General features: G+C 39.8%; 1 protein-coding gene across 2 annotated transcripts in view; it reads right to left on the bottom strand.

Annotated features, from left to right (window-relative positions):
- Positions 1 to 16605, bottom strand: part of LACTBL1 (lactamase beta like 1) — a 402757-nt gene that overhangs the window by 96601 nt on the left and 289551 nt on the right. For both annotated transcript variants that reach the window (XM_085614876.1, XM_085614877.1), the window contains one exon: positions 14081 to 14190. In XM_085614876.1, the coding sequence (XP_085471002.1) occupies positions 14081 to 14190 (110 nt within the window). The remainder of the gene's footprint in view (positions 1 to 14080; positions 14191 to 16605) is intronic.

Below are 16605 nucleotides of genomic sequence, written 5' to 3'. Positions count from 1 at the left end.
ATTAAAACAAAGACACATAGAAGGCAAATGGATTAAGATACATGAACTGTGCAAAAACAACAAACAGAAGCAATTCTGGGATTATGTAGCCAAACTAGAGAATGAAAAGATAGATTGTGTAATATAGTAACAGAGGAAGCATGGCAAGCGCATGTAGCAAACGTATATACAACTGATCCAAGTGCATTGTGGCAAGGGGCCAGGGAGACCCTGTTGGCAGGTAGCATATTGGAAGGCGAAGGGCTCCCAAATACAGAAAATGGTAGGGCACAGGAGCAGCACGCTGTTGATTTTTTTAAAAAAATGATAAGAAGAGATGGGGCGCCAGGGCTCAACGGCCTCTCAGGTGGCTTGTTCAAAGATGTCCTGGCTCACTGGGCAAAGACAGTATCTACTCTTTATACGGAATGCAGGGCAAAAGCAGATTTACCCCGATTCCTTGAGAGGCTCCATGTTGCAACCAATATACCAGAAAGGTGACAAAACGGATCCAAAGAACTGCAGGCTAATAGCCCTGATGGACATAGAGGGGAAAGCATACACCAGCTCTCTTTTAAATGTGTTAAGTGACTGTATCAAGGAAAATTACATTCTGCCCTTCTATCAAACAGGGTTTCGAAAGGGTGGTTCAGCGATTGATAACATAGTAGCATTATCATACTTGGCCCAGCAGGCGAACACCAAAAACAACTTGCCAGTGTTTGCCTGCTTTGTGGACTACTCAGAGGTATTTGACTGTGTCTACAGAACTGAGCTGTGGAAACAACTGAAGAGCTGGATTATCCCAAATAACCTCCTAAAGATAAAATTGACTGGGGACAGAGTCTCCAAAAGGCTGTACATGGATCAGGCATGAAACAGGGCTACGTCCTAGCCCTGATGCTTTTTAACCTTTACCCAGCAGATTTAGCTAAGGCCCTTCAATGTGCCACATTGGTTACCCCCAAAATAGGGGCTCAAAGATTGGACCTGCTCCAATCTGTGGATGACCTGGTAATTTTTGATCCTTCCAGAGTAGGTTTACAAAGAAGTATGGACACCCTGAACATATATAATGAGGCCAATGAGCTAGCAGCTACTGCAAGTAAGACCAAAGTGGTATTCTTTGAGCAACATGTAAGAAAAACTTTTCTTAGATGGAGTCTGGGAAACCGGATGATAGGAACAATACAGGGAAAGCAAAGACACACCAGGCCAAATAAAGCCAAAATACAAGCTACCATATATGCATTATGTAAACTGCAAGAGAAATTATGCATCTCCACGTCAATACCAATCAGGAGAGCAATAAGTTGTTAGCTGTAGCAGGATACGCTCAGCAAGTTTTCCCAGGGCAGATTGAATTTGCACTGGAAAAAGCCCAGTGCCAGTGCGATTAACACATCTTTAAGCTATCAAAGTACACAAGCAACCTTTTGACCAGGTTGGAGTTCAGACTGGTACAACAAAAGTATGAATGCATGAGCACCCTTGTAAATTACTACTCCCAAACACTCAAAGCATGCACAGGATCCCTAAAAGAAATACATAAAGCAATTTTTGAAGGGGGTGGAATCCATGGCACAGTTACACGCAAGTGGCAGTGTCCAAACTGAAGTTATCAATAGCCAATTGGTCGTTGGAAGAAGTAAGTTACTTGGCAATAAAGAAAGCTCTAAATAAACAAGTTTATTTAGCTCTTGAGGGTGGAAGACATAGCCCGACAGAAGGACAAGGGAGAATTACCAGAACTGACTTCCTCCTATGAAGAAAACATCGAGCAGCCATATTTGAAGAGTGCATTGGGCAAGAAATGCCTGAAAGACATCCAATGGGCCAGGACAGTACAACTTCCAATCAAGGAACTCAACCCAGTATGGAAATCCTTACACCAGATAATCAAATGCAGGTTGTGCAAAACAGAGCAGAGTCCCTGTCACACCTTGCATGTTGCTTCCCTGCTTTACTACAACAACGTCAGACACCCTTAAAGCCAATGTTCCTATGGCATGAGAATATGACCTGCTTAGAGGCAATCTGTACAGTGCCCGAGGACCTGGCCAAAATTGTAAACGTCTATGAAAGCTGTCCAAATCAAACTAAATAAGACAATGGGCCCTGAGAAGTGCTAAGAATCAGCAAAAAAGTGAAACCCAGAGCATGGTGGCACTGAACACTGAGGACCTATTAAGTGAAAAGCCATCTTCAAGTGTGCCTTCAAGGCTATGGCCAGCGACAGTGTGAAGACCAGCAATTGGACCTACCATCAGGGCAGCTTTTAGTGTGGAGGGGTAGATTCATAACGGTAAGGTCAAAGCACAAAGTACTTTATATATGATCATCTGAATGTATGAAGAGGTTTCATAAGCTAAATATATATATGTGCTCTTGTTTCATTGCAACAAATCTTGATCTATTTTTCCGCATGTGCCTCAAAAAAGTCAGACCTTGTGTTGCTTATTTTAGATTTTATTAAAAAACTGACATTTAAATATCATTATTAAATAATACCTTCTTACATTTTTGCAGTAATTAGAATACTACATTTTCCCCCAACATATGCAATTTCTCCACTGTTTGTGAGATTTGTATAAGAATAATAAATGTAACCCAAAAATATATATGCAATTTCCCCAATAATTGCTGGATTTGAGGTAGAATAGTACATCTATCATGGCCCCCCAAATATATATACTGTTCTCAATGTTTAAGGGATTGGAGTTAGAATAATATATCTGATGAAAATTATATATCTGTTTTTCTAAATGTTTATTACATTGGGCTTAGAATAGTGAATCAGTATCCCACCAATTTTGACACTTTCCTGAATATTTGTAGATCGGCAGATACAATAATAAATCTGGACCCCCTCCATCCATATTACTGTCCTCAATGTTTGTGGGACTGGAGTTAGAATAATATATCTAAACCCCTGAATATACAAACTTCCCCAAAGAGTTGATGGATTGGAGTTAGAATAGTAAATCTCCTCCTCTAATATATGCACTTTCATATGGTTTGCGGGATGAAGTTTGAATAGTAAATGTGACCTCCCCAAAATAGATCCCATGTCCTCAAAATATGTTGAATTTAAGTTAGAAGTGAACATCTGATCATTCTAATAAATGCTATTTCATGTGTTTTATTAATCGAAGTTAGAATAGCAAATCTACCACCAATCTTGCCAATATGTGAACTCTTCCAAATATTTGTTAGAAATAGGTTAAAATAGCGGATCTGATAGAAAAGAATAGAGGCACCGATCCCTTACTCCAAAATATGCACTTTACCCTATGTTTGTGGGGTTGGAGTTAAAGTAGTAAATCCGACCACAGACAATACATGCACTTTTCCCATTATATGTTGAATATTAGTTAGACTAGTAAGTTAGAATATCCATGTATATGCACTTTCCCCACCATCTTTGGAACTAGCTTTAGAATGGTACATACAAGCCCTTATGTATGTCCTTTCCCGAGTGCTTATGGGAATGAGTTAGGAATTGTAAATCTGCCTGCCCCTCACTTAGGAACTTTCTCAAATGTATGTGGAGCTTGAGTTAAAACAGCAAATGTGAACCTGCCCCTCCCCCCAAAAAACTAGTGTACTCTTTCCCCAATGTATTTGGAAGTGGGGTTAGAACAGTCAATCACACTCCCACCAATGTATGCACTTTTGCCAATGACTTTGATTACTCAGATGATATGCTTTATTTATGTGCTTTCTCGCATTTGGTGTTACTGCAGATGTAAAAGCAAATCTGAGTCCTCTCCCAAATGTATGCACTTTCTCCAAAGTTTCTAGGTTTAAGTTAGAATAGTAAATATAGCTCTCATTTAATGCATTCCCTCAAGTTTGTGGACTAGAATTAGAAAAATACATTTCACCACTTTTATTTTTGCAATTTACACATTGATTATGGGAGTTTCACTTTATTTTATATTTATTCTATAATTTTTCATTCTAATAATTTTAAAAAAAATGTATAACTGTTTATTACATCTAGGAAACAGTGTTGTATCTTTGAACGATCCTTTTAATATTTTTAATGAACACTTTATATATTTTAGGATTCATTTATTTTAATTTTAAATGGACAGGAATATTAACAATACATTTTTTGCATAATTTACATTGTTCTTCCTGTACAGTAAAGCTTGCTTTTAAAAATTGAAAATTATTTTCATTGATTATTTTGTTATTAAATTATTAATTTAAGGCATATTAGATTTTAATTTCTAGAGACTGTATATTTAATTAATTAAATACTCATTTTGGTTTGCATGGAAAATTAAAAAAAAATTATGTTTTAAATGAAAAATAAACTACTTAATCAAATTGATACTGTTTTATGTAGTTTTTAAATTAAAATGTGTTTTTCAATGCTTTTGTGTACTATATATTTTTATCTATATTATGGTTAAATCTGATACCTTTTTCAAATTAATATATTTTTGAAGTCAAGATTGTTGTAGCTAATATTGATGTATTTACTAAAATTTTTGTGTTGAGATTTTTGTCCTCGATAGTTAGTCCATTTGTATTATAACCATATAAACAATTTGCAATTTCTGACATTTCTTATGTGTCTTTGTTTTTCAGACATACAACCCACATGAGTGTCACACCATTTCTGGTTTTGTAAAAACCATTAGGATTGGTCACAGTTTCTGGTCCTTTTTTGTTCTGTACAATAGGACACACAACATTTAAGGAGTACTATTTCTATCAAGAGAAGTGTACACTTCATTCTACGTTTCAGGTTGTCAGGAAAAAGTTGAGAAGAAATTATTTTTTTACTTATATTTTTGCATTTGAAGAACATTTTGGGGTAGATAAAGTGGTAGGATCATGCAGTGCACACCACCCTGCATGCCCTTAACCCTTTCCAGCTAAATGTGAGGTTTGCAGGGGATTCTGGGTAAGAAACCATTGGGGGATCCACACAAGCCATACCTCCCTGGAACCCCCGGGTGTCTAGTTTTCAGAAATGTGTGGGTTTGATAGGTTTCCCTAGCTGGCCGCCGAGCACGGGGGCCAAAAACCGAGGTGACCCCCCTTGCAAAACCAGGTTGTTTTGTGATAGGCAATTTTGATGTTGCCTCAATACGTTTTGGGCCCTAGCCTGTCGCGGATACTTGGGCCTCCCACACGAGTGAAGCACCATTTTTATCGGGAGACCTTGGGGAACACTGGGTGGTAGGAAATTCATGTCTGCCCGGTGATGCCACAACTTTCCCACACAAAAATGTGTGGAAAAAGTGGTTTTTTTGTGCTAAATGTGAGGTTTCCAGGGGATTCTGGGTAAGAAATCTTTGGGGGATCTATGCAAGCCATACCTCCTTGGAACACTCCGAGTGTCTAGTTTTCAGAAATGTGTGGGTTTGATAGGTGTCCATAGCTGGCTGTCAAGCACGGTGCCAAAAACCGAGGTGACCCACCCTTGCAAAACCAGGTTGTTTTGTGATAGGCAATTTTGATGTCGCCTCAATACGTTTTGGACCCTAGCCTGTCGCGGGTACTTTGGCCTACCACACAAGTGAGGCATCATTTTTATTGGGAGACCTTGGGGAACGCTGGGTGGTAGGAAATTCATGTCTGCCTGGTGATGCCACAACTTTCCCACACAAAAATGTGTGGAAAAAGTGATTTTATTTAGCTAAATGTGAGGTTTGCAGGGGATTCTGGGTAAGAAAACGTGGGGGGAGCCACGCAAGCCATACCTCCTTGGAACCCCCGGGTGTCTAGTTTCCAGAAATAAGTGGGTTTGGTAGGTTTCCCTAGCTGGCCGCAGAGCACGGGGCCAAAAACCGAGGTGACCCCCCCTTGCAAAACCAGGATGTTTTGTGATAGGCAATTTTGATGTCGCCTCAATATGTTTTGGGCCCTAGCCTTTTACGGGTACTTGGGCCTCCCACATGAGTGAGGCACCATTTTTATCGGGAGACCTGGGGGAACACGGGGTGAGTGGAATTTTGTGGATCCACACAGATTACAGAACTTTCCAAGACAGAAATGTGAAGAAAATGTGTTTTTTTGACAATTTTTTTAGGTTTGCAATGGATTCTGGGTAACAGAACCTGGTGAGAGCCAGCCAAGTCACCCCATACTGGATCCCCTGGCTGTCTAGTTTGTATAGGTTTCCTAGGTTTCCCTAGGTGCCAGCAGAGATAGGGGTCAAAATCTACAGCTAGGCACTTTGTAAAAAAAAAGGGGCCGTTTTCAATTCGAAAAATGTGGTGTGTCCACGTTGTGTTTTGGGCCGTTTCCTGACGCGAGTACTTGGGCCTCCCACACAAGTGAGGTACCATTTTTCTCGGAAGACTTTGGGGAACACGGGGTGGGTGGAATTTTGTGGATCCACGCAGATTCAAGAACTTTCCACCAAAGAAATGTGAAGAAAATGTGTTTTTTTTTTTTACAGTTTTTTAGGGTTACAATAGATTCTGGGTAACAGAACCTGGTAAGAGCCAGCTAAGTCACCCCATCCTGGATTCCCCTGGGTGTCTAGTTTTCAAAAATGTATAGGTTTGCTAGGTTTCCCTAGGTGCCGCCAGAGCTAGGGTTCAAAATCTACAGCTAGGCACTTTGCAAAAAAGGGGTCCGGTTTAACACAGAAAATGTGGTGTGTCCACGTTGTGTTTTGGGACGTTTCCTGTCACGGGTACGTGGGCCTCCCACACAAGTGAGGTACCATTTTTCTCGGAAGACTTTGGGGAAAGCGAGGTGGGTGGAATTTTGTGGATCCACGCAGATTCCAGAACTTTCCACCACAGAAATGTGAAGAAAATGTTTTTGGGATAGTTTTTTAGGTTTGCAATGGATTCTGGGTAACAGAACCTGGTGAGAGCTAGCCAAGTCACCCCATCCTGGATTCCCCTGGGTGTCTAGTTTTCAAAAATGTATAGGTTTGCTAGGTTTCCCTAGGTGCCGGCAGAGCAAGGGTTCAAAATCTACAGCGAGGCACTTTGCAAAAATAGGGTCAGTTTACACTGCGAAAATGTGGTGTGTCCACGTTGCGTTTTGGGGCGTTTCCTGTCACGGGTACTTGGGCCTCCCACACAAGTGAGGTACCATTTTTCTCAGAAGACTTTGGGGAACGCGGGGTGGGTGGAATGTTATCAATCCACACAGATTCCAGAACTTACCACCACAGAAATTTGAAGAAAATTAGTTTTTTGGATAATTTTTTAGGTTTGCTATGGATTTTGAGTAACAGAAACTGGTGAGAGCCACCCAAATCACCCCATCCTGGATTCCCCTGGGTGTCTAGTTTTCAAAGATGTATAGGTTTGCTAGGTTTCCCGAGGTGCCGGCAGAGCTAGGGTTCAAAATCTACAGCTAGGCACTTTGTATAAAAAGGGTCCGTTTTCAATTTGAAAATGTGGTGTGTCCACGTTGCGTTTTGGGCCATTTCCTGTCGCGGGTACTTGCACCTCCCACACAAATGAGGTACCATTTTTCTCGGACGACTTTGGGGGACGCGGGGTGGGTGGAAATTTGTGGATCCACGCAGATTCCAGAACATTCCACCACAGAAATGTGAGGAAAGTGTGGCTTTTCTGACAATTTGTTAGGTTTGCAAGGGATTCTGGGTAACAGAACCTGGTGGGAGCCAGTCAAGTCACACCATCCTGGATTCCCCTTGGTGTCTAGTTTTCAAAAATGTATAGGTTTGCTAGGTTTCCCTAGGTGCCAGGAGAGCTAGGGTTAAAAAACTACAGCTGGGCACTTTGCCAAAAAAGGGTCATTTTTCATTATGAAATTGTGATGTGTCCACGTTGCGTTTTGCGCCGTTTCCTGTCGCGGGCACTAGGCCTACCCAAACAAGTGAGGTACCATTTTTCTCGAAAGACTTTAGGGAATGCGGTGTGGGTGGAAATTTGTGGATCCACGCGGATTCCAGAACATTCCACCACAGAAATGTGAGGAAAATATGTTTTTTTGGACAATTATTTAGGTTTGCAAGGGACTCTGGGTAACAGAACCTGGTCAGAGCCAGTCAAGTCACCCCATGCTGGATTCCCCTGGGTGTCTAATTTTCAAAAATGTATAGGTTTGCTAGGTTTCCCTAGGTGCCGGCAGAGCTAGGGTTCAAAAAGAACAGCTAGACACTTTGCAAAAAAAGTGTAATTTTTCATTGTGAAAATGTGGTGTGTTCACATTGTGTTTTGAGACGTTTGTTGTCGTGGGCACTATGCCTACTCACACAAGTGAGGTACCATTTTTATCGGGAGGTTAATTCAGATTTGTAAAGCAACTGTTATTACCTATTGTCTTTCGATGCATTTCTGCCTTCCAAATGAAAGACAATGTGTAAAAAAAAAAAGTCTTTTTGAAAAATGACCAATAATGCAAATGCTATTATGAGTATTCCCAATTTTGGAAATGTGCAAATATATACTGTTTCTAAACTCTACATTTTGTTCCCATTTCAGAAATATATAGGAGTTTTCATACCAAATTTTCCATGTATACATTTTACCAGAATAAATGCTATATACCCGGTACATAATAAAACACCATTGCAAGACACTGCTCAGTTTTGGGCTCTGGGTTCGTCGGGTTCTTGGTGAACCTACAGGTCCTATATATCCCCACAACCAGTAAGGTCCTGTGGATGTAGCGGTATATTGCTTTCAAAGATCTGTCATAATTAGAAGAAGCTACAGGTGAAAACGTTGACACAAAAGGCTGTTTTTTTCAACTAATTTTCCATTTTTCCTATATTTAACAGTTAGTTTCTTTAACGAAATCTTGATGGATTTACACAAATGACCCCTTGCTGAATTTAATATTTTGTCTACTTTTCTAAAATGTATAGCTTTCCAGGATCCATTATTGCTTTCATAACCATTTCTACCATTAACTGGAAGGAGGTAGAAAGCACAAAAAATAGCAAAAATAGGCTATGTCCCAGAAAAATGCCAAAACTGTTTAAAAATGTTTGGTTTTCTGACAAAAGTCTGTCATTCCCTAAAAGCTGGAAAAATGGTGATTTCAGCCCCACAAATCTTTTTTGATACCATTTTCAGGGAAAAACCAATGCCAAAACTGTGTAAAAATTTTTGGTTTTCTGACAAAAGTCTGTCATTCCCTAAAAGTTGGGAAAATTGTGATTTCAGCTCCACAAACCCTTTTTTGATACCATTTGCAGGGAAAAACCCAGACGCTTTCATTTGCAGCACTTTTTTCCCATTTTACACAAAAAAACAAAATTTAGCTGTATTTTGGCTAATTTCTGCGAGCCCTCCAGGGGAATCCAACACCGTGGGTACCTTTAGAATCCCCATGATGTTGGAAGAGAAGGACGCAAATTTGGCTTACGTGGTCAAAAAGTTACAGAGGCCTAATCGTGAACTACTACAAATAGCAAAAAAGGGCGCAGCACTGGGGGGGGGGGGGAGGCCCAGCAGTTAAGGGGTTAATGTGTCTAAAATGGTTTTGGGCTGAAGTTCTCTTAGTGCCAGGGAAACGTGGCCTAAATATGCAGCTATCCCACATATGGTTTTCACACCATTTCTGTGTCATGTAACTGACACTATGCATGGTTGAAGTTTTGGCCCTTTCTGTTCTTGTGATAACTCATCCACATAGGTGTAATACTGGTATTAAATGCCAAAATTTGGAAACTCTTGATGGTGTTAAATTCTGCCAATTCTAGACATTTCCTTCACATTAATATGAAGAAACTTTGTTTTTACTGATATTTTCTTGCTTGCAGGACATTTTAGGATAAATCAAAGGGGTGTCATAACACTAACCAGATCACCCTGGATTCCCCTGCATCTCTAGTTTAAAAAATGTCTGATGGATTCTAGAGTTCAAGGGTGCTAACTGACCATGAGCACAACACTGCAGCCATTTCACATGATTTTGCCCATGACTGGTTTGGTCGGCCCCAGAGGCAGTGAGCAAGCCACTCCTCCTCGACCCGCCAAAAGCCTGCCTCCAACCAGGCATACCTTTCTGCTTTCTCGCAGTGCGAGAAGCAGAAATATAAAATTGTATTTAAAATACAATTTTTTGTTTCTGCTTCTCGCACTGCGAGAAAGCAGTGGTGCTATGCTCCCCCTCCCTAATGGAGTAGCCGCCCCTGAAATCTTATGTTTGGCCATTCTGCTCCAGAACAAATGGTGGGATTGAGGCTAGCAGCTCCGATCTGGATTCCCTCGGTCTCTAGTTTTCAAAAATGTCTGGGGCTATTACAATTCCCTGGTACCACCCAACCCAAGCAATCCTACACTGGGTTTTGGCTCAACTTCCTGACCTGTAAATCACACAAGAGATGGTGGCAGTTGTGGCCATTTTCTGTCTGGAACGATAGGGCACCAGCAGATATGGCCGGTATTTTTATAGGTAGAATTGTGGGATAGCTAAAGGGTGGGGCTTTCCCATTCAATGCAAATTCTGGTGTTTTCCATCACATTCATGAATAAGAAATTGTAAAAATAAAAAAATAAATAGCATTTTTTTTATTCTTAAAGAGCACACAGAAGAAAAAGAGGTAGGATCCACAAAACCCACACTACCCTTTTTTCTGTGTTTCTAGTTTTCAAAATGTCTGACATTGGTAGGGTGCATTTGACGCCAGCTGACATCAGGTAATATCACTACAGTAATGCAGCAATACCTGCTACAATAATCTACCTTTTTGAACAACTCTTATGCCCTTGACATCGTTCGGTTTTGGGCCTTTCCTGTACCATGTACCAGCAGGGACATCTTAAGGATTTTGGGGGCCCTGGGCCAAACGTATTTTGGGGGCCCCTCTTCAGACCAGCTTTAAATTAATCTATGATATAGGTTCACCTCTTTCTTGCCCTCTTTGGCCAGGTCACTGACAGTGTACAGGCACACTGCTCCAAATTCTAAATGATTTTAGGTCAAATCGGGATAGAGAGGTGTGTTTTCAATGTTGTAACACAGCAGCAGCTCACTCAAATTATTGCAAATAATCCGAGACACCCTCCCATTTCTCATATGTGAGGTCCTCTTTTGATTTATAAGAAGCTTTTTTATGGATGTTGCATTTTTACCTGAACACATTTCTCTTCAAAATGTTGGTAATACACTCCCACATTAAAAATAAAATAAAGGAAAATGGTATTTAAAACAATCAGGAACTATTCAAGGTCATCAGGGTAAGACTCTCTGCAGAACAGAGCTGACAGGGGGTCCCCTGAAAGGCTGGGGCCCTGGGCTAGAGCCCACTTTGCCCATGCCTTAAAACGTCTCTGTGTACCAGGCCAACCCATTTTGGAATTTTACTGTTTTTGCCAGGAGAACTGTTAAAGTGTAAGATGATAGGACATTTGGTATTAATGTACTGATATTGATTCACATATGTCTTGGTTTTCTATTAAAAGTAATCCCAATTACCTCCAATATAGTTAGTCCAAAATTTACAGTGGTGCAAAGGCCATATATCGATAAACTCAGATTCTTGAATACATTCAACAAATGTATATTTCGTTTTGATAAACAATTTCTATTTATTTAATTTATTTCATTTTTTTTCTTTGTCAAATGATGAATGGGCAAACACAATGAAAAATTATTGTAAGCCTTGGCTTGGTTGTTGTCAGTGAGTATTGCAGGTTTTGGACAAACTACAAAGGTAACACATCTTTTTGACCAAGATAAACATTGTATAACATTTATAGATCTGTTCTTCTGTGCTAAATGTGTAAGCATTGTTGTACATACAGTTCTTTCTTTAAAAACCAAAAGTGAAATATGATCTCTTTTATAGAAATGCCATACCCCATACACACATAATATTTGTAAGTAGTCCATGTCCAACCTGACCCTTAACATACAGTTACATCAACCTTTCTGGATCCGCTTTACAAGTGTTTCCAGGGTTTGAACATTTGTTGGTACTCATTTATGTCAGTGCTTCCTAGGGGGTTCATTACGATGCCGTAGGAAACAGCTACGACTCTCAGTAGGAGCCGTTTCCACGGCATTGTAATCAGCAGTTTAGATTCATTTCCGACTGACCCATTTGGATGGAGTCAGTCCAAAATGAATCCAAACTGGATTTCTGAATGACTTCCGATGGGCTCGGAGAGCCCATCTTCCATTCAGAATTCATCCTGTAATCCCAAGAGCGGCTCTTTCCGCCCGAGGGATTACAATGTCAGATTCCGACAGCCTTTCTGTGCCGGCCTATCTGACACAGAAAGGCTGTTGGAAGTAGACTTTGGGGGCCCGACAGGAGGTCGGTCAGTCCCAGTACCCAATCGATGTCGGATGTACTCAGGTCTGTCCGAAATCGGCCCTTAACAGGATAGTGGATGTCCCTTGCATTTACTTGGACATACACTAGTGCTCTTCCTTTAACCATATAGTTTTGGCAGTGGAATATCACTCCACTGGTTCGTTTTCCACCAGTTTTTTTATAACGTTTTCAAAACGTAATATATTAAGATTAGAGATTGGGTATGAGCAAAATAGAATAGCAAATGCCTTTTTGCACCAGTTTTTGAAACCCTATTTTCTCTGATACACTTAAGGTAACAGGCACTAAACAATAAGACATGAACAGAAAGACAGGCTGCACTTGTGTTTTCACTACATGTTGGCTTGCGCTTCTTTGTTGTTCCTCTAGTTGCATAGGGTGTTTGAAGGCTTAAAGTTTACTACCTATTATATTTAGGCCCTTATTTAGAGTTTTACGGAGGGAGCACTCAACCAAACTGTAGGTTTTTCCTGCCTCATTTAGAGGTGGGCAGACCACAATATGGCCTATGGTCTATATCAGCTGTGTCATCGGACGATAACCATCCGATTGCCTACCCTATTTAAAGTTCGCAATTGGATGACTATTTTTTTACTGCCTATCACTGTCAGATTGAACCTGGCAGTGAGGGGCAGTAAAAAAGATACTGACACTTCATGTCATTGGAGACATTTTCCATGGTGTGGGGGCCACGAGGTGTACATTTTTCAATAACCTACTCCCGCTTTTTGAGTTTGTTTTTAAAAATGTAAACCATTGTAAATGTTTGACAGGACTGTTCTGTTGGACAGAGACATCTGTCAAACTTTTATAGCATTAACAGGAACTGCAGCGACTGTGGTTCCTGTCACTGTTATGAATTGTCCATCAGGGCTGGCAGACAGTTCTAGATTTGGAAGATGTAGGCCCCTCCTGATGTTGGGGGCAATGTCCTCTGTCATCCTGACAGAGTACCTCCACCCGCCAAACTTATAATCAGGCAATTTAAAATATAGTTCAGTTATACATTTTAACATATATTTCCAATTAGTTTAGATCATTTCAAAATGTTATTAATATTCCTTGTTTATGAAACAGTCAAGACTTCTCTTAATCCAGAAGTAGGGAAATCTAATTTTAAAACACATTTCAAATGGTGATCACATTTGATTAATCAAATAGGATTGTATAGAAGAATTGCCGGAAAAACAGATATTTTCAGAATGCCAATGTTAGCAACATTAAAACACAAAAATGTGGGAACAGAGATATATATTATGTAATTATCTGCTGTCAGCCTAAACTATTCAGGAGCAATCACATTCTTCAATGGCATGTCTTCAGAAGGAAGTTCTGTAGAAATGTATTGAGGTGGAATTTAAATGAGGTAGGCCTATAGTTTTCTTCCAGAATCACTTGGGAGGTAAACTGCTGAAAATATTGCTTTTAATTTTTCTGATGTTAAAAATATATTTCCAGCAAAGGACAGTCAAGCATGCGCAGTAACAGGCCACACAATCAAAAAACAAAAAAGAAGTTGAAAACACAGGAAGAGAGATTTAACAAAATGACTATGGAAGGGTTATAGAGAAAGAGCATAGAGGCAAGTGGTTAAACAGAACATCTCTCACTTTTTTCTAATTGACATAAGGAGAATATGTATCTTTCAATGGTAATTGAAAATATAACGACCATTTTTTATATTCATATATTGACATAGCACTATAAACATATATGGCAATGTTCCCACTTATGGAACATTGTACAACCAATCATTTATTTTCATTTCACTCAGATAGTTGATTAGAAATTACTTTTAGGTGCTACAGTAACACTGTGATTATACTATATGGACCGGAGTAACTAAGTACTGACCTTTTCAAGGGCCTCTTTCAACACTGGTATTGGGTGAGCCAGTGGGACAGGCTCAGGGTATCGAGGGCACATTGTCACCTCTTCAGAGGTTCCATCTGCCAGCAATGGACCTGTCGGAAATGTACCATAGATTGTCTCATCAGATAAACTTCGCACACTTGAAAAGTGATAGTACAAAAAATTCAAACTTTAATCAGTCAGATCACTTTATTCAGCCTCCAGGGGCATAAAAGTACAAACAGTTAAAAGTACATAAAATGAATAAGACATACTTAAGAAATTCACCGATAAACCCAGTTGAAAGATAAAAATACATTCATTACTGCAGGTAATATGACTAATGAAGAAAAATACATGCATTCTTGAATGAATTCATTGGTTTTCTAAAAACAAAATACAAATGTACACAATTACTTGTGATAAAAATGTTACAATTATATCAAGGTATTAACAAACAACTGTAATAGAAGCCTGCAGAGTAACAATGCACTTGGCTAAAATCATATAAGAGAGAGATAAAGAGCTTTGCTGTGGAGCCCCACATGACACCCAAGAATATAGAGACAGAAATGACTATAACTGAACGAGGATCCGTTCTAAGACTACGAAGGGCTTCCTTGTGGGTACATACTCCTAATAGCCTGCATACAGGGGCGAGCCAAATATGACAAGGGGATGTATAACCTAGACAGACAAACAATACATAGGAAATACTCTCTTTTAGGAAATTACAGGTAGAACAACAGGTGTCTCCTTTGCCAGCCCATCCAGACGTGAACACTCTGAGGGGTAGGGTGCTTATTTGCAACTTAAAATATAGCTTCCTGTGAAGTGGAACAGACACTAGGTCCCAGAATGACTCGAACCCCCGTGTGGGCTTAATATCAATGAAGTCACTGGTCAGCTTAGAGCTAATCGCTCTCCAATATTCCTCTGCTGCCACCAGTAACCAATATTTCTTCTTCAACATGACCTTAGATGGAAAGACAGTTAGGGCCGGGTTATCCCACATGTCATGCAGCCCTAATGAGTACATTACTGACTTCATATTTGAGAGTCAGGGAATTTTATTAAATCGGTCAGCCTTTGTGACATCCTTTAGACTTTCCACACAGTGGACAAGCTCAGTGGTAATCCACCTGCATCTCCAATACAATAGGGGCCATAAGTGGATTTTTCTTGAATCCTTTCTATTCCTAATTGTTTTCAATTATTTCAACCTTCATTGAATGTTCATAGACAATACAATAATAACCACTGCATAAAGTTAGTAAATGTGGTAATAGTGTACCTCAATCCTCTTCAAATTTCGCTGCTCTGACATAACAAAGTAGTTTTCAATATAACACATGAAAAAAGCACTGGAGAGGCCAATAGGTCTCACCTTTAAAAAGATCGAGAATTTAGATTTGCCACTGCTTGTTTGAATTGGCATTAGTCAATGACAAAATGGCCACCAGTTAATTGTGATGTATGCGTACATTTGAGCAGCCATTTTGGAATGGGTTTTCTGTTAAAGAAAACCCATTCCAAGGTGGGTTCTAATTTGTTTGCAAGTGTATGTCTACTTTATGATGCATTTGCGGCCATTTTGGCAATTGTTTTATCTTTTATCTGCAATACCAAGATGGCTGACGCTGATTTTAGAATTGATAAATGAAAGAAAAAAGTATGTGGGAAGCGGTGTGATACCAAAAAAGTGAGTTTCCTGGTAAAAGTGTATGAATGCCAAGCTTTTTCTGAAATAATTAAAATAAATAAAGCAAATGAGTAGCGGAGGAGCAGAGTGGAATGATAAGCGAGGAAGCAAGCAGCCCAGTATCAACATGAAACCTCCAGACCATTGTACAATGAATGAGAAAAAATGGACAAAAATAAAGCAGGGAAGATAGGGATGAAAGAGTAATGGAAAGGAGGGAGGGATGGGGCATGTGCTTACAAACCTACAGGGATGTTGTTGAGAGAAAAAGTGAGCATACAAGCGTCAGATAGAGGGTGTACAAGGAGGCAATGACTGAGCGCAGGGGTGTCAAGAGGAATAATTGGTGATCCTATGAGGACATCAGAGCAACAGAGGGGAAAGTCATGGGCTCACATCGAGAACTAAAAGACAAATAAAAAACACAGATCTCTGATTTCAACAGTGAAACGATACAAGTCATTCAATCAAATGTGTGGTAAAGAAGAAATGCTCCGGGAATACAACACACACAAGAATAGCGAGGAAAGCCAAAGGATCTACCGGAGATTGCCAATATAGCTATCCAATTATAAGCAAAGACTGACCAATAACCTACTCTATGTATTATGTATTTGAGATAGTAGGTCTTCCCCAACAGACAGATGCGAACTAACAAGCACAGCCAATCACAGAAGATTAAGCAATTAAGAGAAAGTAGTCGATTGGCTATTTGTAAAAAGGTTTCTGGAAGCAATTGATAAAATTGATTTAAAAAACAAACAATCGCTGCTGATGTGTGATGTGAAAATGTTTGTGTATTTTCATATTGAAACAGGAATATTTG

The sequence above is a fragment of the Triturus cristatus genome, chromosome 1_2, assembly GCF_964204655.1.
Source record: "Triturus cristatus chromosome 1_2, aTriCri1.1, whole genome shotgun sequence".
In the NCBI taxonomy this organism is placed as follows: Eukaryota; Metazoa; Chordata; class Amphibia; order Caudata; family Salamandridae; genus Triturus; species Triturus cristatus.
Note: the sequence above shows the minus strand (reverse complement) of the source record. Positions and strands in the feature narration are given on the sequence as shown.